Genomic DNA, 24,637 nt, shown 5'->3' with positions numbered 1-24,637 from the left:
TTATAACATTGTCGTGAATGCTTTGCTTGTGTTGTGTTTCCTGATGTGTCCCCAATAAATCTGGCTGATTTGTATGAAGTTGCCGCCTTGCATTAATTCGTGCCGCGCCGAGGAACGATCCGCTCGATTTGAATATCAAACCCAAACGGGCTACGGACTGGGAGACTCCGCTCGGTCTCTGACAAATCCAGTCTGTAGCCGGGGGCTATTCCCCCAGCTGGCAAGGCACAAGCGTATTTTGGTATCGTGATCTGAGGCGCGTAACCCGAGAATTTTGCCGAACCATCCGGCGTTATCACCCCGGAGACGGCGGTGGTTAAGTGACGCCAAATCCTTAACATTTGGCTGTCAAGAGAAGGGTGTGAAAACCCAAACTGGTTACGGACAGTGATTGACTTCACTCGTCCGAATCCTGCCACTGCTGAATCTGCAACAATATATATGTAATGTATATATTTGTATTTTCTGTCTGTCCATCGACAGAATTAGCCCCACCAGTTGTCACCCTATCATATTGCATCCCATTTGAATCCTCTTGGCCATTGGCATGAGGTGTTGCTACCTCTGCTGCTGCTCCGTGTGCAGCACAAGGCTGCGGGTAGCATCATTAGCCTAGGGCGTGGCTGTGCCGCTGATGCAATGCTTCTGTTACCAGTGCGCTGGTACTCATTTTGCCAACCTCGGAAAGATGACAGGCTGAGTCAACTCCACCTGGTGTTAATTCAACGGAGAAGGCTCGATCTCAGAACCCGAAGATCCCAAGCCAGTAACCCTGACCGCCAAGCCAAGTCCCGGCTTGGGTCCCCTTGGGTCCCAGCTACAATATGCCTCTGCTATATTGTAATAAGGTTTTTCTAGCTGCTCATTCTCACCCATATAAATATTTCGTACCTTGCAGGTGGGTAGAGAGCTGAAATTTAACAGCTTGATCAAATCAAACACTTCGTTCATTTCTGCTTTAAAAAAATCAAACATTTGGTTTTGAATAATGGATGACATGGATTTTGATTTGTCTGGTAGCAACAGTGAGTGTGAGAGAAATGTAGGATTTTGGTCTGAATCAGATGGAGAATTGTTGGATAATGTAGTCGCAGGAGGTGAAGTTCAGGCAGCTGGAAATGAAATACGGCCTTACCAGTTCGAGCCTGAAGCAGGACAAGCAGAGGAAACTGGCGATGAAATTCCCGGAGTTCATGATGATCGGGAGGACATCGAAGGAAGACTTGGCAATAACAACTGGTTTGACTAAATCCGATTCGTAATTCAATCATGTAAATTGTACTTGCATACTGCTCGATATCAGAAATATTTTAGTGAGGTGACGTGACCAGAGCAGCGCAGCGGACATGTTGCTCCGCGGCAAATGAATCGCAAGCAAGACCAGCCCATGTCATCGGCCGTATCTCTCCGCGCATAAAATGAAGCAATCTCGCTGTCCGGATACGATGAAAACTTGTGTGCAGAACACACCTTGCGACACATTTGTCTGGAGTAGTCAAATAAATCTGACGTTCTGTTGCATTTTTATTTATTTTATTCCTACTGTCGTCATGTAGCGCCAGTAGAAAACTATGAAGAAAAGAGAATAATAAAAGAAAGCTTCAGCACGTCAGATTTATCGGACTAGTCGGACAGACGACTGACTTATCGGACCAGTCTCGACTCTAGAGTTGACAAGTAACTTGTATTAGCATGCACACAATGTATAAGTCAATGCGTAAGAGTCCCGAGGCTATGAGGCCGTGTAATAGGACAGATAAATTTGTCTTTCATAGTTGTGCCAACATATTTTTCCCTGTTCATTTATTACAGCATTTTGGCTAAATGTTAATGAATAGCATGCCAATGGAAGCAGTACCTTCACTTTAGAATAAACCCATGTATGTCGAGTGCAGCCATACCTGGCTTGCATGTAATGTGGAATCGTACCGATCCCAGCAGGCTGGTTTCAACAAACAATTCAATAAGCTGCAAAATGTGGGTGCAGGTTTTTCACATTGTTTGATTTTAAAATTACCTCCTTGTGCCTTTAAATGATGCAATATTAATTATTTTGTATTTTACTTGAATGTCCCTGTAAGTTTCTTTTTAATGGAAAGGTTCAACAGTCACATTTTATATTTTGTGGACATGGTATAGCCCTTTATTGTGCATACATGTATTGGATTTGTACACGACTACGACGGGGTAGTGAAGGGATAAATAATTGCCTCGTGATTGTTGTGCATACACGGCTCAGAAGCAGAATTTCTTTTCCACGAAACAATCACAGGAATTAAGACGATCAGTGGGATAGCAAACGCATGTGCACAATGCATTTGTACGTACTTTATACGGCGCGCGACGTCTAATCGATCGACTCTGAGCGAGTCGCGTTCTGGAGATGACGTCAACGGTCACATGACGTGCGGTTCGCTGAACTCAACTTTTTTGATGGGTGGGGCATAGCAAGTTGTGAAAAGCACTACAAATGTTCGAAATATTGGTCTAATTATCCCATTGTTGATTTAAAAAAAGAAACATGGGTGATTTCTTCACTCGGAAGGTCAAGTTAATATATAAAATAGCCAGAAACTTTTGAGTGTCATGGGACCTTTAAGGTATTTGTGTTGCATTTGAATTATGTACAAGCTCCATGATGAACCTTGGATCATTGTAAACTAGAAGGCCACTTGGTACAGCACGCTCCTCCGCTATGCAATGCCTGATCCACGAAAACATATCGGGCCCAATACATTTTTGAAATATCATGCCATACAGTACCATGTCGTTTTTGGCCCTATCTCTCAATGGTGAAGAATCACTTTAAAAATCAAATAATTCTCGTATCCAGATCCGGATTTGGATCTTCACCAAAATCTAATGAGTTCATCCTTGTCACACTCGACCTGTCCATAAAATTTCATCTGGATCCGTCCACAACTTTTTGAGATATCCTGCACACAGACAAACAGACAGAAGGGGTGAAAACATAACTTCCTTCACCTTTGGTGGCAGAGGTAATAAACTTGGTGAGACCCTGTCCCCTCCATTCTGCAGTTGCTGTCCTTGTGCTCTGGGGTATCAGTTTATTGTCTTTTTACCGCTTTCCCTTCATGTCCTTCTTTGTCTGTCGATTCTTTTTGTCCCTCGTCACCCTCTTTGTTGAGCCTCGATGCCTGTATTTAAAGAAAAGACAACCTCTTGACCTGCACTTGGTAATTGTGATTTAAAAAAAAATACAAAATTCTTCAAACTCCCTCATTCATGGAATGTACCAAATGGTCGTTCCCTCGAAAAAAAAAATATATGATCTTGAATTGACTCACCGTCTTACCTTGCTTTGATCAGGTTGACTGTCATTGAATGCAAGTGATACTTTACAACATTAATTACCTCTGTCTGTTGTAATGCTTCACCATGATTGTTGTAATTCTTCTTCTTCGTTTGTTCGTATGCAGCTCAAGGTTTTCAGGGTAGCATCATTGGTTGAGGGCTGCTGTAGCGCTGATGCAGTGCCCTCTTTAGGTTAGAACAGGAATTTGGAATTTGTTCAGGGTGCCGGCGTTAGGTCGCCGACTCTCCGTGAAGGACACCATGTGACCTTTAACGTACGCCAACGAATGCTGGCAGATGGGAAGTTTAAAGGGGCTGTCACACCTTGACGATTTAGCCAGCGTATGCCGATTTATGAAAAATTTGTCTCAAACGCTGGCACACGTCGAATACGTTATGGGTTCGCTATATGTACGTAAGGTGCATGCTGAAAAAGCACTACCATAGGTCGTATTACGCTGGTTTAAAACGTTGTACTTTTTGGTTGTCCAAAAAATTTTGCATGCTTGAAATTTTACGACGTACTCGGCGTTTGGCTCGCACGTTCCGCTACGCTGGCCATAAGTTGTAGGCACGTTATGCGATCGTTGACACACGTTAATTGTATGTTACTCATAAGTCGAAACACGTAGAGGTAACATTCGCGTACCCGAAACTTATTTCTAACCTATGAGTAACGTTTTGTAAGCACGCTACACGAATGTTGTTCACACTTCGCAACACGCTACTTGAAAGTTCCTATTACGTTGAAACACATCAAAGGAATGTTTAGGGTACCCGTGACTTATTTATAACCTAGATGAATAACGTGCTTGGGAATTATTACGCTATGCATACGCTAGACTATCGTTGGGCATTGGTTGTGGACGACTAAAACACGATAAACAATCGTTGGTATAACTTGTCTATAAGTTATCGAAGCGTTCTGTGTTCATTACTAGTACATTATGCATTTGTCAAAGTCGTTTTTAATACTTTAAAAAGTAAAACAAAGAAATATTTCATCGTGGGAATGAGGAAAAAAAATTGGCCGAAAAGAACATCGAACAATGGTGCAAAGTAGTCTCCAATTCGTGGACGATAAGAGGATCCATCATCACTCACACCCTCCCCATCACGCTCACATACTACTACTGACATAGACATACTACTACCACCAATGCTACTACTACAACTACTATTACTATTACTACTGTCACGCACACCAACTACTACTAATAGTATGACTACTACTGATACTACTGGCATTGACATCTACTCAACATGGAGTCTGGAACAATGATGGGTTCTTCTTGTGAAGCCCATTTGTATATACCAATTCCCCTTAATGCTGCCAATACACCATTATACGGTAGATGTAAGTTAGAAACACGTTCAGTAAGTGCTGTGGTCGTCTGGAAGACGTCAATCTAATTTGTCTACATACGACAATGTGCGTTTTAGATACGTTACAAATAGGTTCATGGCATGTTACTCAAAGGTTAGAAGCACGTTATACTTCGATTCAAAGCATGCTACACATAGGTTAAACGCACGTTACTCATAGGTTCATAGCACGCTAGTCATTGGTTCAAGGCAAGTTACAAATAGGTTCAATGCACGTTACTCATCGGTTTCAAGCATGTTAAACATAGGTTCAGAGCACGCTACTCATAGGTTAAAAGGACGTTACCCATTGGTTGAAAATTAGGTTGCGGGTATGTTAAATATTACCTTAATGTGTTTCGACTTATGAGTAACCTACAAGTAACATGTGTCCTTCGTGTGTAAATGATCGCGGAGCGTGCCAGGAACATATGACAACGCATGCGGAACGTGTTAGCCATACGCCGAGTACGTCGTAAAATTTTCAGCATGCTTGAGATTTCACGACGTATTACACGTACCACGTAATATGATAGCGTACTTCATTGTTTTCCAGCCTACTCTTAACGTATACACAACTTACCTATACCGTATTTGACGTGCGCCTAGCGTTTTAGACACATTTTTCATAGGCCGGCATATGCTGGCAAAATCGTCAAGGTGTGACTGTGATGTTGACACTTCAAATTCTCAGGCGGTTATGATTTAAATCGGCGTCCGGCAGGTTCTTAACAGGCTACGCCACGAGTTCGCCGGCGATACGTTTAGCGCGCTATGCATAAGTTAAACTATCGTTGGGCGTAGGTTGTGAACGCCGACAACAGGCTAAGCATTCGTTGGTAAAAGTTATCAATAACACAACGAAACGTTCTGTGCCCATGACTAATATGTTATGCATCCGACCAACACGTAATGAATACGCCCAATACTTAAAAAAAACATCAAAATTTCAGCTTACGCCAACGTTTTACATACATTTTTAGAGGTTGCCATTGCTGGCTAAAACGTCAAGGTGTGACAGGGCCCTAACGTCCATCCGAAGGACGGCACACCCGCTGATGAATCGCCCAACCTGTGAAACAACGGGATGACAGTTTATAACTGGGTCGGGATTCAAACCCAGGATAGACGGCTTAGAGGTGAGTGTGCGTGTCTCTCGGCCATCCTGTCAGCCGGTTATTGCAATGAAGTGGTTTTATGAAGTTACTGTTATACCTTACAAGTCTCTTACCGTCCAATACCAATTCCTGTACAGCACTCTGCTTTAAAGAATAACATCTCAAACTGCTCTGAAAGGTGTTTTGAGATCCCATCTTGAATTGAAAGAAAATGTTTTTTGTTTTTTTCTACTTCTTTAAAAAAATATACAATAAGAATGCTGTCACTGATTATCCCACTTTCTGTCTGCCACAGGCCCCACCGTCTGTTGTCTCACATGAACAAAGACAGCATGCCGAGCAGGTGTTCCTGTCCTTCCGTCAGACGAAGACCCCCTTCGCCATATGCAAGCACATTCTTGGTACTTACAGAAACGTGTCGCCATAATCGAGGCTTTCCCTGCTGGCTTGGTAAAGTAACCCGAGCAGGCCGTTCCTGCCAGTTGAGAATTCCTTTGACCAGCAGAATGTTTTCACCCTCGCCGAAGGAGAGGGTCATGAAACGACCCAATGAAAGGTCATGGGACAGGGTCAGGTGTCCGATCAAAGCGGGGTTGCATCAAAGCGGGACGTCTTGGTACGCCGGTCATCACTGCCAGCAGTTATAAAATGGCAGAATTTCGAGTTATGTCTCTTATTATTAATTACGTAACACACCAGTACACAAACGCCACTCAAACTACACCACACAAAACTACACAAACACCAAACAACACACCACACAAAACATTTGGGTCCGTTTGTTTGTCTGTTTGTCCGCACAGAACTTTTGTGTTTTCCCCCACAACCGCTTGGCGGATTGAGATGAAATTTTCACCATTGGTGTGACTACTCATGTAGAATGTTGTAATGATAATTATGATGTCATAGGTCACGTGGTGTGGCGGCCATGCTGGAAAAAAAGAAAAACGTTGGACCTCTGTATCGCTGAAACCACACCAAGGAAAGAATTGAAACAACACAAAACAAGAACTCCTCATGGGGAATGAGTGATTTTTTTTATGACGTCATAGGTGCCTTCGTTGTGACGTCATAATTGCATATGTAGAAAGCTACATCAGATCAGTATGAAAATTTTTGAGGGTCATCTCGGGATAAAATGGTCCACAAAAATTTTTTTGATGACATCATTGGTCACGTGATTCAGCAGCCATATTATTATATATTTTTCAAACCTTCAAATAACTTCTTCGAAATGGCTGAACAGATCGAGGCAAAACTTTACACATGACCACCTCTCCATGAGGAACAAAAGGTTCACACACATTCAGTCGAAGGTCACTTGGTTTGGCAGTCATATTGGATTTACCCTAAACCATATAAAAAAAATTTCTTTTCCAGAACAGCTGGACAGATCGAGGGGAAACTTTACACAAATGTTCCCTAAGGCATGTGTTTGCAAGGTTGTTGTGGAATAATTTATGTCACATGGTGTGGCAGCCATATTGGATTTAAGAAAAAATGTTAAACAATGTTTTCTTTGGAACCACTTGATCAATCAACGTGAAACTTTACAATTGTGATCTCGTATTGATGGGGAATACATGTTTTAAATTTCAACTTGATTGGAAACATGGTCTGGCAGCCAGAATTATTTAATTTTTTGATCTGAGTTTTTTATTATAATTATTATTTTTTATTATTTAGGCTCATTTGGCTGTGCTTGGGTCGATTTGAGGGTAGAGGAGTAGCAGCTGAAATGTGAATCTTATTCAGGTTCCTCATGATGACTTCATCTTTTTTTTGCTTGTTCGGGTTCTTTCTGATTACTCCGATGCAGGACTGTACATAACATATTTGGTCTTCCATTTGATTTGAATTGGATTTATTTTAATCCCATTCTGAATTAAATTGAATAATAATAATAAAAAACGTCATGGGTCAGGGTCAGGTGTCCAATCAAAGCGGGATGTCTTGGTACCCAGTCATCACTGCCAGCAGTTATAAAGTGGCAGTTCTAATTATGTCTTTTATTAATTACGTAACGCATTACACAAACGCCACACAAAATACACCACACAAAACTACGCAAACACCACACAAAACTACGCAAACACCGCACAAAACAAGTCCTGGCGAGGGTCTGCAATCTCTGATTGCTCTTTTTCTTGTTTTGTTTGTATTTGAAGAGTCCTTCATTTTCCTTTTACAAATTGAGAACTTTGATTTGTCATTTTGATATTATTAATGCAAAGGCTTGTTTAATGTTTGTGGTGAGGATGTTGAGGTCGTGGAGAGATTCACTTACCTTGGCAGTGATATTCATGTCTCTGCTGGCTGTGAGTCAGAGGTCGATAGACATCTTGGTCGGGACTGGGCAGTCATGGATTTACTGGATAATGGGGTGTGGCGCTGCCGGTACCTGTGCAGGAGGATGAAAGTCCGAGTCTTCAGGTCCTTGGTGCTTCCAGTCTTGTGCTATGGATGCGAGACTTGGACTCTGACCAAGGATCTGAGATGGAGACTTAATTCCTTTGGTACCATGTCTCTTCGGAGAATCCTTGGCTATCGCTGGTCGGACTTTATGTCCAACGAGCAGTTGCTGAGAGAGACTCAAATGAGATTTCTTACCTGCATAGTCCGTGAGCGTCAGCTGCGGCTGTATGGACATGTGGCTCGTTTTCCTGACGCTGATCCTGCTCACCAGATTCTTTCATCGTGGGAGTCTCGTGAGTGGAGGAGGCCAATGGGCCGACCACATGCCTCGTGGTTGCAGCAGGTTGCTCGGAATCTCAAGGAGATGGGAATGGGCCTGGCATCTGCTTGGGGGATGGTCACTCCGAGGCCCCTGGAGTACTGGCAGAAAGTGGACTCAGCGACGTGCTGCTCTGGCGCATGCTCCCATACCTGACTTGACCTTGTTTAATTGGTAACGTAGAAGGCGATGCTCCAAGACTTGTTTTTTGCATTATTTAAATCGCCGAGTTGTCTCCTCACTACCACCTTTGTTCTTCCAGAGACCAGCCATGAGGATTATGTTATCTTCCAAACGATGACGGCGCTCATGCAGGCGGTGGTCCGGGATTGGTCCTTGCTCGATCGCGTCACTGTGGAGTCCCTGCGTACATTCCTACTCAATTACGTCCTACAAAGACCCACGTATGTGCTTTCCATTCCACGGTCCTTTCACTTTGCCTGAGTTCTGTTGAGTCCCTATTTGGGTAATTATTATAAAATGCTTCACCTTTGCACTCGTTCCTTCACTCCAACAATTGCACTCTTACACTCTACACTACAACAAACAATGACAGCATATCATATTAGGAAGTATTGTTGTTTCAACTGCTCAATATGAAATTGCTGTAATTATGTTTGTGCTTCAGGTTGCAGCGTTTTGTGAGGGAGCAGGCTTTGCAGGCTGTTGCGGTGATAGTCAAGCGTTCTGCTGTGGACAGTGGATCAGGACCAGCATGCCAGCCAGTTCTCACCGAGGTTGGGCAGCTCGTCGCCAGCGGTGATTTGGCCATGGTAATGAGAGGATAAGGATTTGTGGTTGTGTGGGGTTGTTTCTCACTGTGATTGTGGGATGTTTTTGATTCCTGCATGATTTCTGTTGAGAGAATGGTGAAAGTGTTTGTACTGTCATCATTGCGATGCATACCACACGAGAGATTTCAATTAACAGGCTTAGGATGCGGTTTCGTTTTCCTATAACCAAAATCTCCACACCAGTGCAAGGCTAGTGTCGTGTATCTATTGTAGTTGCAGTTCATCCCAAATATTTAACTTTCTGTCTTAATGAAAGCATTTCTTTTGCCAAATTTGCCTACCACGTTTGCTGAATCTAATCAGAACTAATCGGCAACTTCCAACTGATGACAAATATGACTTGTGCCCTTCAGTTCTTTGAACCTGTGATGACCGAGTGTTTTCTTCAGCATGGAAAGGACGCAAAATCGGATGAGATGTAATTATGGTTCCTTGGAGAGAAATTCTAGTTGACGGTTCGTTTGATATGAGTGGCGACATTTTAGACTCAAAATATATATACCGTATTTTCCAGTGTAATAAACCGCACTTTTTTATCGGCAAAAAAGGTAAAAGTTGGTGTGAGGTTAATACACAGGTATTGGAAAAATATCGGTCTTAAAAACGATAAATGCTGAATTTCCATTATATTCCAAGTGAACACTTTTGTAGCAGTTGGAACTGCTGTTAAGCTCAATTACACCATTGAAATTTTGAAAATAGGTTCAGGTTAAGAATTTGTACAGCGTTTTATTAACAGTGTGCGGAAATTAAATATGTCATGCTTGGAAATGTCCGGAGACACACAGAGTTTAGGTAGGTGTGTGGTGTATATAGCGCCTCGCAGCTCTGAAAATGCCATTAAACACAAAAGAAGAAGAAAGAGAATACCTGGTCTCACGTCAAAATAATTATTCACAATAGCTAGAGTCCAATAATGGAGCACCCACCTCAAATAAACTTGCGTGGAAAGCTTCCCTCGAATGTCATGTTCAAGAGGAAGACACTGCCCAAAGACAAGTTTCCAGCCAGCATCATGTCATACAGAGTGCCCAACAAAAAACCAGGAAATTTGGTACAGTTTATTTAAAACAAAACAAAAGTAAACTTAGATGTAGTGTAAAACAAGGATGCACTTTATTTTCAAACAAAACAAAAGTAAACTGAGATGTAGTGTCAAACAAAGATACACTTTATTATATGTTAGTTTATTGATATGGTAAAATTCGGCAAAATAAATCTCAAAATCTCAAATTTCCTGGTTTTCTGTGGGGCACCCTGTAGATCGTGTGCAGCAGAGGGGTGGATAGACGAGGGACTTGTAGTGGTGACTATCTTTTTACATGCATCATTTTCAACATGAACATCCGGTGCAGAAAGAATTAATCCATCAAGCTTGTTCCTTACATGCTGACGCTGTATGAGGAAATGCTTGATAGGGGGCATGGTTTAAAATTAGGAACAACCAATCAACCCTGAGTACTTTTCTATACAAGGGCAGGAAATGGATTTTAAAAGGAAGAAGAAGAATGGCACAAGAGCGAGGAGCCACGTGGGACGGTGAAGCTTTAAGAAGTACCAGTGCTGCTCGGTCTTTTGACTTCCTTTGGTTCTTTTCGTTCTTCCTGGTTCTTTTCGTTTTCCTTCGTTTCTATCAGCGGTTCCAAACTTGCTTCCCGCGGATTACTCGTGTCGACCAGACAACCTTTCTTACTTTGCACGCCTTTGTATTGTTGCAGGCCGGGCGTCGGCTGCGAGCACGACCGCCAGGTGGAGCAGTAGAGTCGGCTCTGCCGATCACCCGGAATTTAGATCGTATCTTTTCAGGAAAAAACTCCGAAAAGTACAGGTCCCTTATCGGACCGTGAAGCATCAATATTTCTACCACTTGGTACAGGGTTATTTGCCAATTTTCAAAATACCTAGATATCCTCGTGGCGATTTACCGAGTCTCCACACCCTCGACGCACCCGTACGGAACGAGCCGCTAGCGTACTCGAACCGTGTGTGACCCGAGCGGATGGTTACCGAGATCCGTCGGTCCAAATGTCCCCTTATGGCGGCACAATGGCCTTGCTAATTTTCCAACACGCAGCACGCTTAGCCAATGGAGGAAAGGACACGAACGAGCTGATACATTTCACAAATGGGGATATTTATTAACAATAGGGGAATGAGGGGAGCACGTAAGAGCAGAGTTATCCGAATATTGATAAGCACGTATGTACAGCAAGGCACTTAACAATTCATTACTGAGCAGACTGGCGCCACAAACACACACACGCACACACCCAAAAGAATCGGACCCAAAGTGGTCTTTATTAAGGCCTCGAGCTCGGATGGAGAGGCGAGCTGCAGACCAGAACCTGCCTCGGACCTGTCCACCTCGTGTGGTCTTCGAGCTGATTCGCTCCAGGCACCAGCGAGAGGCGAGCCAAATCCAGACACCGGCGAGCCGCGATCAGCCTGCCGAGCTCCGGTGGATCCTTTCGTGCTCCAGAACACGCGCTGGTGAAGACGAGGCGCCAATCCTTCACAATCCGCTGAGTCGATCCAACCGAAGAACCACCAACCACCTTCTGTGCTTTCCGAACAACCACCAACCAAGAACCCAGAACAAGAACCCAGAAGAGCCCACTTCTGTCTCTCCGTTTCCTTCTTATCCCTCTCGGGCGCGGCTCGTTTCTGGCGTGACTCGTTCGCCGTTGGTGAGGGCTGTCGCATCCCATTTCTTGGAGTGCCTAAGCGAGCCAATTCATGCCCATATTAGGGAATGGAATTCAGTTCGCTCATCGTTGGGTGGGGGCTGTCGCATCCCATTTCTTGGAGTGCCCAAGCGAGCCGATTCATGTCCATATTAGGGAATGGAATTCAGTTCGTGAATGCATTCTGAACACACCCGCATTTCAGCGAGCGCACGGAGATTGCCGGGAGCAGATGGTTTTCGTTGGTGTTGTAGTTATCGTTGGTGTTGTCATCGTTGTTGTTGTCATCGTTGGTGTTATCGTTGGTGGTGTTATCATTGGTGTTGTTATCGTTGGTGGTGTAAAATAAAAGAAAACCCTGACTATCAAAGTAACTCGCAGCACATTTACATTTATTCACCCATTAGATTAGGGAAAGGGGAGCTATCTATCCACATTCATTTATCGAAATAACTGAGCTCTAGGACCTGTATGTTGAGTGCAGTAAACTTCCAAATCCGTAACAGTATTTGACCCAGATTTTGAGAAACATGAGCTGCATCGTGGTGGAACCATCGCAGACGAACTTTCCTATTTCCTGGACTTGGTATTTTCATCAATTGAAAATCAACATTTCGTGACATGTTTCTCGCCGGGATTTTCGACCTGGATGCCGAGGAACATTGGCCACATGCATCTTGGTTGAACTTTCACGATTACACCCGTCGCTATGTTGGCTGAGCATTATGTTGATTGGGAGACTGCTGGCGTGAGTGGAAATTCACACACATAATTTCTACTGGTCCAGGACTGGGTGCACACGGTCTGGAGTGGTCGGCCGGATGGCGATCTCTCCTTACGACGGAGCATGCCAGTCCTGGATACATTCAGTTGTCACAAGACCGATGACACCAAAGCGCTGCTCCGTCGGACCAACACCAATCTAGTCATCATCCCAGGTGTGATGACATCACTCCTGCAGCCCCTCGATGTGTCCATGAATCAGCTGTACAAACACGGGCTACGTCGCTGCTGGTCCGACTGGATAATGAGTGGGGAGAAGACCTACACCAAGAGTGGGAGGATGAGAAAGGTCGACCTTTCGATGATCTGCGGCTGGATCGTCAATGTGTGGGAGGAGATACCGTCGGACATCATCAAGCGAGCATTTCTGAAACGCTGCACCTCCAACAACATGGACAGCACAAGAGGATGACATCGTTTGGGAGGAGAAGGCTGCAAATCATGTGGACAGTGACGTGGACTTACTCTACCCTGATTCGGAGGAGTTACGTGCTGTCTTTGACGAGGAAAGCATTGACGAGGATTTCCTTGGTTTAACTGAAAAGCTTCATCAAACCCAAACAGCCCTTTTCAGGGCCACAAATCCACTAGAAATACACTACATCGCCAAAAATATGCGGTCACCTCTTCTAATTAGTGGATTCGGCTATTTCAGCCATGCCCATTGCTGAAAGGTGTATAAAATAAAGCACACAGCAATGCAATCTCCATAGACAAACATTGGCAGTGGAATAGGCTGCACTAAAGAGCTCAGTGACTTTCAACGTGGCACCATCATGAGATGCCACCTTTCCAACAAGTCAGTTCGTAAAATTTCTGTCCTGCTGGAGCTGCCCCAGTCAACTGTAAGTGCTGTTATTGTGAAGTGGAAACGTCTATGAGCAACAACAGCTCAGCTGTAACGTGGTAGGCCACACAAGCTCACAGAATGTGACCGCTGAGTGCTGAAGCGCGTAGCATGGAAAAAAAATTGTCTGTCGTCCGTTGCAACACTCACCACTGAGTTCCAAACTGAATGGAAGTAACGTCGGCACAAACACTGTTTTTCGAGAGCTTCATGAAATGGGTTTTCATGGCCGAGCAGTCACGCACAAGCCTCAGATCACCATGCGCAATGCCAAGTGTTGGCTGGAATGGTGTGAAGCTCACCTCTATTGGACTCTGGAGCAGTGGAAACGCGTTCTCTGGAGTGATGAATCACGCTTCACCATCTGGCAGTCCAACGGACGAATCTGGGTTTGGCGGATGCCAGGAGAACGCTACCTGCCCGAATGCATAGTGCCAACTGTAAAGTTTGGTTGAGGAGGAATAATGGTCTGGGATTGTTTATCATGGTTTGTGCTCGGCCCCTTAGATCCAGTGAAGGGAAATTTTAACGCTACAGCATACAATGATATTCTAGACGATTCTGTGCTTCCAACTTTGTGGCAACAGTTTGGGGAAGGCGATTTCCTGTTTCAGCATGACATGCCCCCATTCACAATGCGACGTCAATACAGAAATGGTTTGGCGAGATCGGTGCGGAAGAACTTGACCGGCCTGCACAGAGCCCTGACCTCAACCCCATCGAACACATTTGGGATGAATTCGAACGCCGATTGCGAGCAAGACCTCATCGCACAACATCAGTGCCCGATTTCACCAATGCTCTTTTGGCTGAATGGAAGCAAATTCCCGCAGAAATGTTCCAACATCCAGTGGAAAGCCTTCTCAGAAGAGTGGAGGCTGTTGTAGCAGCAAAAGGGGAACCGACTCCATATTAATGCCAATGATTTTGGAAGTTGTTGAACGAGCAGGTGTCCACATACTTTGGGCTATGTAGTGTATATATCTACGTGTGTGTGTGTGTGTGTGTGTGTGTGTGTGTGTGTGTGTGTGTGTGTGTGTGTGTGTGTGTGTGTGTGTGTGTGTGTGTGTGTGTGTGTGTGTGTGTGTGTGTGTGTGTGTGTTAGACCCGCAGCCAGGGGCATCGAACATGTGAACGAGGTACCAATGTTGCACCCCATGGGATGTTGGGACCCACAGCACTAACTCTCAAACTGACCGTCTGCCAGGATCTGGTAGTGGGTGTGGACCCCAGGGCCTTTATAGTGACCGCTGAAAAATGGTCAAGATCATGTATTCTAGGTACCGGCTGAAACCAATTCAGAATCGTGCGTTGTGATTCCACGAATATGAAGTGACACGTGACAGACGTTTTGAGTGGTGGAAACTCCCCCGGCAGACGCCCTTAAAGGGACCCTGAAAAAGGGTCTCGATCATGTTTTCTAGGTACCGGCTGAAACCAATTCAGAATCATAGTCTGGGTTCCCCTGAGTACGAAATGACCCATGACAGACGTTTTGAGTGGTGGAAACCCCCTGGCAGATGCCCTTAAAGGAACCACTTTTGTGACCCCTGAAAAGGGGTCTCGATCATGTATTCTCGGTACCGGCTGAAACCAATTCAGAATCATAGTCTGGGTTTCCCTGAGTAGGAAATGACCCAGGACAGACGTTTTGAGTCGTGGACACCCCCTGGCAGACGCCCACCCCTGAGCAGGTGCTCTAGATCACTATATTGTGCCAATTGAGAAGCGTTGGGGTGACACGAAATGTCCCATGGCAGACGTTTTCGGTGGGAGAACCACTCGGTAATCAAAGGACATAGCACATCCTCTCTAGTAAACTATCAATACAGGATATAAGCATATTGCAAATCGACTGCATTCTGTAACTGTCTGCTGCCAGTTAAAGGGGCACATCCGCGAAATAAAAAATACTCAAACCACTGAATAGCAATAACACCTCGTACCCTATCGAAGTAAATTAGCAGAAATATGCAACGAAATATCGCGGATTTTGAATGAATTCCCATATTAGTTTTTTGTAAACAATTACGATTACTTGAGAATGTGTAACTTTATGGGTGTATGGGCTATTTATATTGTTGTGGTTGAGGAAATTTGCAAACCACCATTCAGGTCCCGTAGGTGAGGTATCTCTGTAAGTACATGTGTAGTTAGCCCAAACCCGTTGTTTAAAGGGAATAAATGTCATTCATTCGGGCTGCGACCCTTTAAGATAGCCGTTTTTCTGTTCTATCTTTATTTTGAGCCAACCACGTCTCAACCGCCATCACACAACAACCACCAACCACAACGCCGCTTCACAACAACAACAACAACAACAACAACAACAACAACAACAACGCCAACAGCCACGACCTTTACCGTCACAACTCGCTCTCGCAATCATCGCATCACCGCCATTCCAAGCGTCACCGTGGCCAGGGACCACCACAATAACCCTCCACCACCTTCACCTCTCCTCCTTCTGCCGCCATTCCCGCACCGCTTGTGGGCGCCGATCCTGGACTCGTACAGGGCGCGCGCCGAGCAGCGGGTGCAAAAGCGGCCTTTCCGGGGAAGTCGGATCAGGAATGATTCACGCCCACTTCTGTTCCGTCCTATCAGCGAGCGCGGGGCGATTTGGCCCCGCCTCCAGGCGCGTCGGAGTAGAATCGATATATGCAAATTCGAGAATCAGGAATGATTCACGCCCACTTTTCCTCCGTCCAATGGGCGAGCGTGGCTCCGCCCCCAAGCCGATCCTGATCCGAAAATCTGCATATGGTTTCTCCTGCTGACTATAAAGCGCCGAGCGCGGGGCGAATCGAGAGAGAGAAGAGTTTCTGTTCCGGGCTCGGGCGCATTGTGGCGGCGGCGGTGAAGTGTGGCAGCAGCAGTCAAGACGGGTCTGGAGGAGAGTCGGTCTGTCGGGGTTCGGAGTCTTTCGGGGAGCTGCAGAGAGGAGAAGCCGGGAACGCGGTCGAGGGCGCAGTGGAGTCGCTCGTCGCGGGACCCAAGCAAGCCAGCTATCCTCTTTCCCCAGAGCATCAACAACCCCCCTGTTTCCCCCCGCGCTGAGATAGTGCGAAGAGGGGGGCCCCGTTCCCACCCCATTCCAAGCAGTGCCAACGAAACCCGCGAAGGAGCGCGGAGTCGGGGCACCGCCGCCATTTTGCGGCTCATCACAAGACGGGTAGGCTCCACGCGGTCTCGGCCCCAGGCCCGTCTGCCCCCTCGTCGTTGAGGGTGGCCCTTTTCTTTTGATTTTGAGTATATGTGTTGTCGGCGCCGTCTGTAAAGTAAAACTGTGTAAGTGTTGCCGTGTGCTCGCATAGTCAGTAGTAGATCTGCATTGTGTTTCTTTTGTTGCAATTGCTTTTGGTGCATAATTGTTGTGTTCCTTTTGTTACATTTGCTTTTGGTGCATAATTGTTGTAATTGTATATGTGTGCTTTCCGTTTGCCACGGAATAAATGTGCCTTATGTTGACCTGTTTTTCCCGTTTCGCTTCGTCTTTTCTTTAATTGAATCTCCATCTTACTTCACGTAAAAGGTTGGTCGTGGGCTAAATACGCCTGACAATTAATCGGAACCGTCGAGGTTGACGATAACACCGCTCGGTTATCCCGATAGTACGGAACGGGTCGCTTAAAGTGGCCCGTGTCCGAAGTCGACCTGCGGCGAGGTGCGATCGCCCAGTCTACCCTCCGTGTGGGTACTTAGGTAGGTCGAATTTGGCGAACAACCCTATCCCACGCGGGGGGCCGATTGTCACGATCGTGGTGAGGCCGAAAGGCCCACCCGTGACTAGTTCCCGGCGTTAGTCCGAGAGGGTCACGACGGAATTGTCCGTCCGGTGGGCGACGTGCCGCGATTCGAGTTACGTGGCTGCTCGCACGCCGGCGGGCGCGAATTCGCAACAATATCTTTGCTGTAACTGTTTATGACAACTCTCAAGTCATGCAAATATACGTAGCTTTGTCTAAACCGTTTTCTACTGCGCTGGTCTCATCACATATAACACGCTAGTCTCTCTGTCGACAACACTCACTCACAGTCCACTACTGTCTCTGTAAACTCTCACCTAATTTAATAGCTCACTGCTGTCTATATCAACTCTCACTTATAATACATAGCTCACTGCTGTCTGTCTATCAACTCTCACTTATAATACATAGCTCACTGCTGTCTAGATCAACTCTCACTTATAATACATCGCTCACTGCTGTCTATATTAACTCTCACTTATAATACATAGCTCACAGCTGTATCTATCAACTTATAATACAGCACAGTGCTGTCTCTACTTTCACATAGGATACATAGCGCGCTGCTGTTTCTGTCAACTCTCACTTATAATACATAGCACACTGCTACCTCTGTTAACTATGACTTATAATATGTAGCACACTGCTGTATCTGTTAACTATCGCCGCACTGTCTCTGTAAATTCTCGGTTATTGCAAACTATCGTCGAATCAATCTGTCTCGCTATCTTCCTCGCTCCATGGCTCATTGTCGGTGTCGTCTTCCGAAACATCGTTATCTACAGTGTCGGCAGTAGTGATGGAGTCGCTGACGTTGGTGTTGGCTCGAAAGAGATCGACTGGCACTTCGGGTCCCGAAAACCATTCTGGAATGAGACATTCACCCTCTCGTCGCCATCCGTAGTCCAGAGGATCCAGGCCCTGTGCCGGATTTGCCGTCGTGGCACGACCCCACAGCATGCTGACGTAGTTGGTGCGTGCAATCTTCTCTGCCAGACTTTTCTGGCAGGGTGGTAGGAGGGCGCAGTCGATCTGCTTCACGTTCACCAGCGGCGTATCCTGCAGAAAAAGAATGCATGAAACGTGTCACTCCGATGAATCAGATACAGGGTCAGTTACAAAATACTTCTACGGGCAATAAAGTAAACCAGAGTAGAACAGTGCAAGCTTTACTGACATGATTGATCTTGTCTGTCATTTGCAGTAATTTGGCATGTCTCGCCTCATTGATGTCGACCTGACCGCTCTGTCCGTACACTACGCAGGTGTACTCCTGTAGAGTAGGCTCATCTGGTTTGTCTGCGGTACTGATGTTTTGGAATGCCTTGATGAACCGGCCGGAACTGTCCTTCATGAGGATCTCCAACGGCCCAACCTTTCCCTTACGGTAGAATGCCGTCGTGAAGTCTGTTCCAATGAAGACGTGGATGGCAATGATTGCCAATGACAGTCCAGGTTGCATGGCTTCCAAACCCTTTACGATTTGATTCAGATCGATGTATCGGCGATTGTTGGCAACGCCACAGTCCATGATCACTGTTGGTCCCTGCGTACCGCTCTCTACATGTCTTCCCAGCATATGAATAAGGATGGCCATTACATCTGTATCTGATGCTCTGACCACAATACATCCAGCAACACTACTGGCATGAAACGCGATCAGAGTATCCGCTTCTTCGTGTTTCCCTTGAAGGTGGCTTGGACGATCGACAGCGATACACTCGTTCTGTGCATTGTAGATGTAGCGACAGCAGTTTCCACCGTGCGACACAATCAATATCTTTCCCCCAAGAATCGGGCCATATTGATTCTTTCCCCATTCTTCGAGGACAAACGCAGCCAATTGGTCTTTGAAGTTACTATTCTTCAGCAATTACTGGCCACTTTGTCAAGATACTTGTAAGGGGCCGCTGATGACAAACGGAAGATCCTCTGCGCCCCGTAACCACCGATCAATTTCCTTGATAGACGATCTGTCGTATGTATCGTATGTCGTATGTTGTATTTATGTGGGCATGCCGTTAAAGGCCGGGTGGAGGCCAAGGTCACCGTCGTATTTTTAGAAGCGTGCCACTTTCAGTTGCCAAGCAACGACATGCAACGAGCACGGCGAGGTGTCTACAATCAAGGCTGAACTGCAGTCTCCGAAACCCGGTCTTTAATCAAAGACACACCAACTAGACTTTGCTTGTTTAAACAAACATCTGTCGGCACTTTTAGGTGTAGGAAACAGTTTTAGCAATATAGACTTGGTTTCACAGGAGCGGATCCATGATTTACGTGACGGGGTGTTGGCAAAAAAGGCACCTCAACTCCCCCATGACGTCAGGGGTCACACTAAGTGGTTCCTTTAATGGCGTCTGCCGGGTTTTTTTCCACCACTCAAAACGTCTGTCCTGGGTCATTTCGTACTCAGGGAAACCCAGACTATAATTCTGAATTGGTTTCAGCCAGTACCTAGAATACATGATCTAGACCCCTTTTCAGGGGTCACAAAAGTGGTTCCTTTAAAGGCGTCTGCCGGGGGGTTCCACCACTCAAAACGTCTGTCATGGGTCATTTCGTACTCTGGGGAACCCAGAGTATGATTCTGAATTGGTTTCAGCCGGTACCTAGAAAACATGATCGAGACCCTTTTTCAGGGTCCCTTTAAGGGCGTCTGCCGGGGGGGGGTTCCACCACTCAAAATGCTGTCACGTGTCACTTCATATTCGTGGAATCATAACGCACGATTCTGAATTGGTTTCAGCCGGTACCTAGAATACATGATCTAGACCCTTTTTCAGGGGTCACTATAAAGGCCCTGGGGGCCACACCCACCTACCAGATCCCGGCAGACGGTCAGTTTGAGAGTTAGTGCTGTGGGTCCCAACATCCCATGGGGTGCAACATTGGTACCTCATTTACATGAGTTTGATGCCCCTGGCTCCCGTGTGTGTGCGTGCGTGCGTGCGTGCGTGCGTGCGTGCGTGCGCGTGTCTGTCCATAACTACAAAACCATAAAACGTAGCAGCCTGAAACTTTGCATGCTTACTAAGAATACTCCACGGAAGTGCATGAGTAAAAATTGGGTGTTTGCATTAATTAAAACACCCGATTTGAAGGTAATTAACGACCTTATTTAATTATATCCTTTATCAGGCGATCCTTGGCCATCTCGCTCTCTGAAATCTTAAGGCGTTTCCTAGGTAACTTTGCTGGTGTCTGAAGCAGCCATGTGTTTTTTGGCCTGTTCAACCATGCCTTGACTTGGATATGGCCGCATCGATTTCTTAACGATAAAGTTTTTTTTTTTTACTTTCCTCACTCATATTATCGAATGCCTGTTCATCATTTCTACAAATCGCTGGATAAATCACTTTTGTAAATATGATAGTTTTCAAATTAGGAGCTTGGAGCAATTTCCTGCATTATATGATGCGATTTTCCACTATCTACTCTCACGGACTAATTAAAGTATATCATCAAAATATTATTTCGGTTTTGAGGATCGGATATCGTCCAGACTAAATGAGTGACAAATCTGTTGTGAAATCTAATAATTTAAAGAAATAAACGAGTCTTATAACTAAGCTGATATACCTATTTACTTCACGCAAGCAAGGTTATGTTCCCTCCTTCTCCATAAATACACAAGAAAATGTGAAATTTCGACAAAGCATTAAACTTAACTTTTTCTACTGTTTGGAGAATTATATTGATAGAACAAAACATTTAGGAACGTGCCAAAATCAACCAGCTTCATTGAGCGATATGATTTAATGCATTCTCTGCTGGACCTCATGCCCTGTTCCCCCAGAGGGACTGCCTATCCACAGCACCTGCCAGATCGGTGTATATTTTTGGAGGTTTCGCAAGGTGCTCTGCAGGGAGTCAAAGCAAATCTGGTGAAAAATGGACGTTTTAAAACAGTTATAATGTTTGTGCGGACCTCCGAACTGATGCACCACACGTGACGCGTGAACAGACGAACAGGCAAGATGGCGGATTATCTGCAATGTTTATATCATGTGCCACAAGGTAATGTTCCCTCCTTCCCCATAGATGCACAAGAAAATGTGGAACTTCCAAAGCATTAAACTTTCCATTTTTCACTGTTTGGAGAATTATATCAAGTGAACCAAAAATTTAGGAACGTGCCAAAATTAACGAGCTTCATGGAGCGATATGATTTAATGCATTCATTGATCGACCTCATGCCCTGTCCTCCAGAGGAACTGCCTATCCATAGTGTCTGCCAGATCTGTGTGTATACTTTCGGAGGCCTCGTGAAATGCTCTGCAGGGAAACAAATCATATCTGGTGAAAACGGACGTTTTAAAATAAAGTTATCACGTTTGGCGAACCCCGAACCGATGCACCCGGTGGCGTGCACACATGAGCAGGCAAAATGGTGAATTATCTGCAATGTGTATTTTACGGGCGATTGAACTTTGCGATGTCTCCAGGGTTGTTCTGCATTAAGCTGCAACTCTTTTGTGGATAAAGTCATTACTTGACCGAATTCATTTTATTTCATTAACTGATGTGTGCGTGGTAAAGACTGGCTTCAAAGTTAAAGGGATCCTACATGATATGCAGCGATCGCATGGCTGACCGTTTCTTCTCAACCATTTCATGGGAGTGCTTGCATGAGTGCTGAATCCACTTGCCGAACGCCTCAGTCGATAGCGGTACCGTGCTACGTCATCCTTAGCGAATCCTTCACTCACTGCGGACGCTTTTGCCCGCCACATCACTGTGAGAGAGTGGTTTGTGTTCCTATGACTTGAGTGAGTGATTCGTGCTCCGTATCCCTGAGTGAGTGGTTCGTGCTCCGTCGTCCTGAGCGAGTGGTTCGTGCTCCGTCGCCCTGAGCGAGTGGTTCGTGCTCCGTCGCCCTGAGCGAGTGGTTCGTGCTCCGTCGCCCTGAGCGAGTGGTTCGTGCTCCGTCACCCTGAACGAGTGGTCCGTGCTCCGTCGCCCTGAGCGAGTGGTCCGTGCTCCGTCGCCCTGAGCGAGTGGTCCGTGCTCCTTCGCCCTGAGCGAGTGGTCCGTGCTCCGTCGCCCTGAGCGAGTGGTCCGTGCTCCGTCGCCCTGAGCGAGTGGTCCGTGCTCCGTCGCCCTGAGCGAGTGGTCCGTGCTCCGTCGCCCTGAGCGAGTGGTCCGTGCTCCGTCGCCCTGAGCGAGTGGTCCGTGCTCCGTCGCCCTGAGCGAGTGGTCCGTGCTCCGTCGCCCTGAGCGAGTGGTCCGTGCTCCGTCGCCCTGAGCGAGTGGTCCGTGCTCCGTCGCCCTGAGCGAGTGGTTCGTGCTCCGTCGCCCTGAGCATGTGGTTTGTGCCCCGTCGCCCTGAGTGAGTGGTTCGTGACCCGTCGCCCTGAGCGAGTGGTTCGTACCGCGTCGCCCTGAGCGAGTGGTTCGTGCCCCTCACCCTGAGCGAGTGATTCGTGCCCCATCGCCCTGAGCGAGTGGTTCGTGCTCCGTCGCCCTGAGCGAGTGGTCCGTGCTCCTTCGCCCTGAGCGAGTGGTCCGTGCTCCTTCGCCCTGAGCGAGTGGTCCGTGCTCCTTCGCCCTGAGCGAGTGGTCCGTGCTCCTTTGCCCTGAGCGAGTGGTCCGTGCTCCTTTGCCCTGAGCGAGTGGTCCGTGCTCCGTCGCCCTGAGCGAGTGGTCCGTGCTCCGTCGCCCTGAGCGAGTGGTTCGTGCTCCGTCGCCCTGAGCGAGTGGTTCGTGCTCCGTCACCCTGAGCGAGTTATTGTGAAATAACACCCGATTTCAGAGCTGTTTGCCGTATTTACGTGTTTTCTAAATTTCCGAGCCAAATTTTGTCTCTCTGTCTCTCTGTCTCTTTGTGTCTCTGTCTCTGGACATATCCGGACAGTGGTTATGTTTGGGCGGTGTTTGTCTCCGGACGCGTCCTGAATCCGGAACAGAGGACGTGTAGACACAGTCCTCCGTACCACCAAAGCTGCTGCCCTTGTTGCGGTCTTTACTCCCGTCAAAGTTGTATTCGGTGTGGTATTCGGTCCCATCTATCTCCGGCAAGGGGAGGCGGCAAAACATGCCACCTCCCACCCCTCACCTCCATGGTGTGTTGTGTTTTTTTGTGTCTGTCCACGTCTGTATATTTTAAGTTAAAAATTATTTTTCAATGCAACCACTTGTCCAATCAATGTGAAACTTTAATCAAAGGGGGGACTCCCCATTTGGAATATTTTATTGATAACTTTGACGTCATAGGTCACATTGTGTGACAGCCATATTGGCTTAAAACAAAAAACTTGGAAGTCATATCTGAATCCGCTCAACAACAAAAAAAATTGATACTTGGCATATGTCCTCAACTCCACATGGGGTATATTGTTGCGAATCTGGAAGGCATGAGCACACAACATACAGGTCCTTTAGATCAATTATATCGGTAAGTACATGTTGCCAGTTAGGGTCCCGACCTGTCTAATGGGTAATTAAATGTTCCTGCGCTGTGGAGTTATTTTAATAGTCAGGTTTTCTTTTCGTGTATTTTTACACCACCGACATCACTGCCGACGACACCGCATCACCCTCACCTTCACTTCGCTTCCTTCACCTCACTCTGGCCGACATCAGGGGTGGGCGGAGCCCCTGCAGAAACATGTTGCTCAACTTCCCCGACTGTGTGAGGGGCGGTCCTTTGGAAGAAGGCGGAGTTCGGGAAGGAGCCGCAAAGCGACCCTCGACCAATCGCCGTGCAGCGGGTGGGGTGACCGCCACTCAGCCAATCCGGGCCCGCGACAGGAGGAAAGGGGGCCGCGTGACGTCACCATGCCCCTGGGCCAATCAAGGGGCTTGCCGCCCGTTTTGGCAAGTGAGAGAAACGAAGAGCGACTTTGCGTGCCAAAACCAGCCAGTGAGAGAGGGAGGGTCGTGAGGAGGCGCCCCCCCCTCCTCCGAGGCGGGGGGTATAATTATAGGCGCGGTCTGCGCGTTCGCGCGAGTTGGTTCTGGGTGTGGCACGTTGTCCTGTCGTTCTCCGCTGGTTCTCGAAAGTGTCTGCGCGCGGAGGGTCTTCTCCCGCCAGCCTTCGCCTGCCGACTTCGCTCGCTTGGGTCGTCCGGATCATGCTGGGGGTCCAGTTCGGCCCCGAGGACCTGGTCCTTGAAGACCGCACGAGGCGGGCAAGTCCAAGATAGGTCAATAAAGACCACCTGGTCCGACCATTTTGGGTGTGTGCGTATGTGTGTTTGTGGCGCAAGTCAGTAAGTAGTGAATTGTATAAGTGCTTTCTCACTA

General features: G+C 46.6%; 1 protein-coding gene across 2 annotated transcripts in view; it reads left to right on the top strand.

The window, feature by feature from the left end:
* Positions 1-24,637, top strand: part of XPO4 (exportin 4) — a 108,000-nt gene that overhangs the window by 2,922 nt on the left and 80,441 nt on the right. For both annotated transcript variants that reach the window (XM_085857503.1, XM_085857502.1), the window contains exons 2-4: positions 6,094-6,199; positions 8,795-8,936; positions 9,161-9,305. In XM_085857503.1, the coding sequence (XP_085713629.1) occupies positions 6,094-6,199; positions 8,795-8,936; positions 9,161-9,305 (393 nt within the window). The remainder of the gene's footprint in view (positions 1-6,093; positions 6,200-8,794; positions 8,937-9,160; positions 9,306-24,637) is intronic.

This window comes from Eptatretus burgeri, chromosome 15 (genome assembly GCF_056783735.1).
Source record: "Eptatretus burgeri isolate ZD-2024b chromosome 15, Ebu_testis_v1, whole genome shotgun sequence".
Classification (NCBI taxonomy): Eukaryota; Metazoa; Chordata; class Myxini; order Myxiniformes; family Myxinidae; genus Eptatretus; species Eptatretus burgeri.
The sequence above is the reverse complement of the archived record's forward strand: the minus strand, read 5'-3'. Positions and strand labels throughout refer to the sequence as shown.